The sequence below is a fragment of the Bison bison genome, unplaced genomic scaffold, assembly GCF_000754665.1.
Source record: "Bison bison bison isolate TAMUID 2011002044 unplaced genomic scaffold, Bison_UMD1.0 scf7180017861857, whole genome shotgun sequence".
Lineage (NCBI taxonomy): Eukaryota > Metazoa > Chordata > Mammalia > Artiodactyla > Bovidae > Bison > Bison bison.
In genome coordinates, this window is record NW_011492429.1 from 9,536 (window position 1) to 10,211 (window position 676).

At 43.6% G+C, this 676-nt stretch overlaps 1 protein-coding gene across 1 annotated transcript; it reads right to left on the minus strand.

Annotated features, from left to right (window-relative positions):
- Positions 1-77: 77 nt before the first annotated feature.
- On the minus strand, positions 78-671 carry LOC104983181 (olfactory receptor 4A47-like; the record flags this gene model as incomplete). The annotated part of the gene is made up of 1 exon (XM_010832643.1): positions 78-671. A coding segment is annotated over one exon (594 nt), but the record flags the coding sequence as incomplete, so codon positions are not given.
- Positions 672-676: the final 5 nt, after the last annotated feature.

A 676-nucleotide genomic window follows, 5' to 3' on the forward strand; every position in this document is an offset into this window, starting at 1 on the left:
AAATTTTAAAATGACTTCTGAATTCTAAGGAAATGGAACCTACTGTAAAATGACTCCCTTCATGGTAGATGATGCACTTATTTATTATGAGATATGTTTCTTCTCCAGAGCTTCTTCATAGCATTAGTCAACTCAGAATTTCTTAGACTGTAGATAAATGGGTTCAGCATAGGGGTTATGACTGTATAGAACACACTCACAGATTTGTCAATGGGGAATGTTTTAGCAGGTCTCACATACATGAAAATGCAGGGAACAAAGAAGCAGACAACCACAGTGATGTGGGAACCACAGGTCTGGAGGGCTTTCCCCCTCCCTTCCTGACTCAGGTTCTTCAGAGAGTGCAGGATGACTCCATAGGACACGAGCAAGAGCAGAAACACTATAGTGCAGATCAGTCCTCCACTGGCCAGCACTAAGATGCCAGTGACATAGGTGTCAGTACAGATAAGTTCCAATAAAGGGTACATGTCACACATATAGTGATCAATGACATTTGGGCCACAAAATGGGAGCCCATAAATAGTGCTAAGTTGAATTACAGAGTGCAGAAAACCTCCAACCCAGGACACCACCAGCAACACAACACACACCCTCTGCTTCATGATCACCAAGTAATGCAAGGGCTTACAGATGGCCACATAGCGGTCATAGGCCATCACCAGCAGAAGGAAGA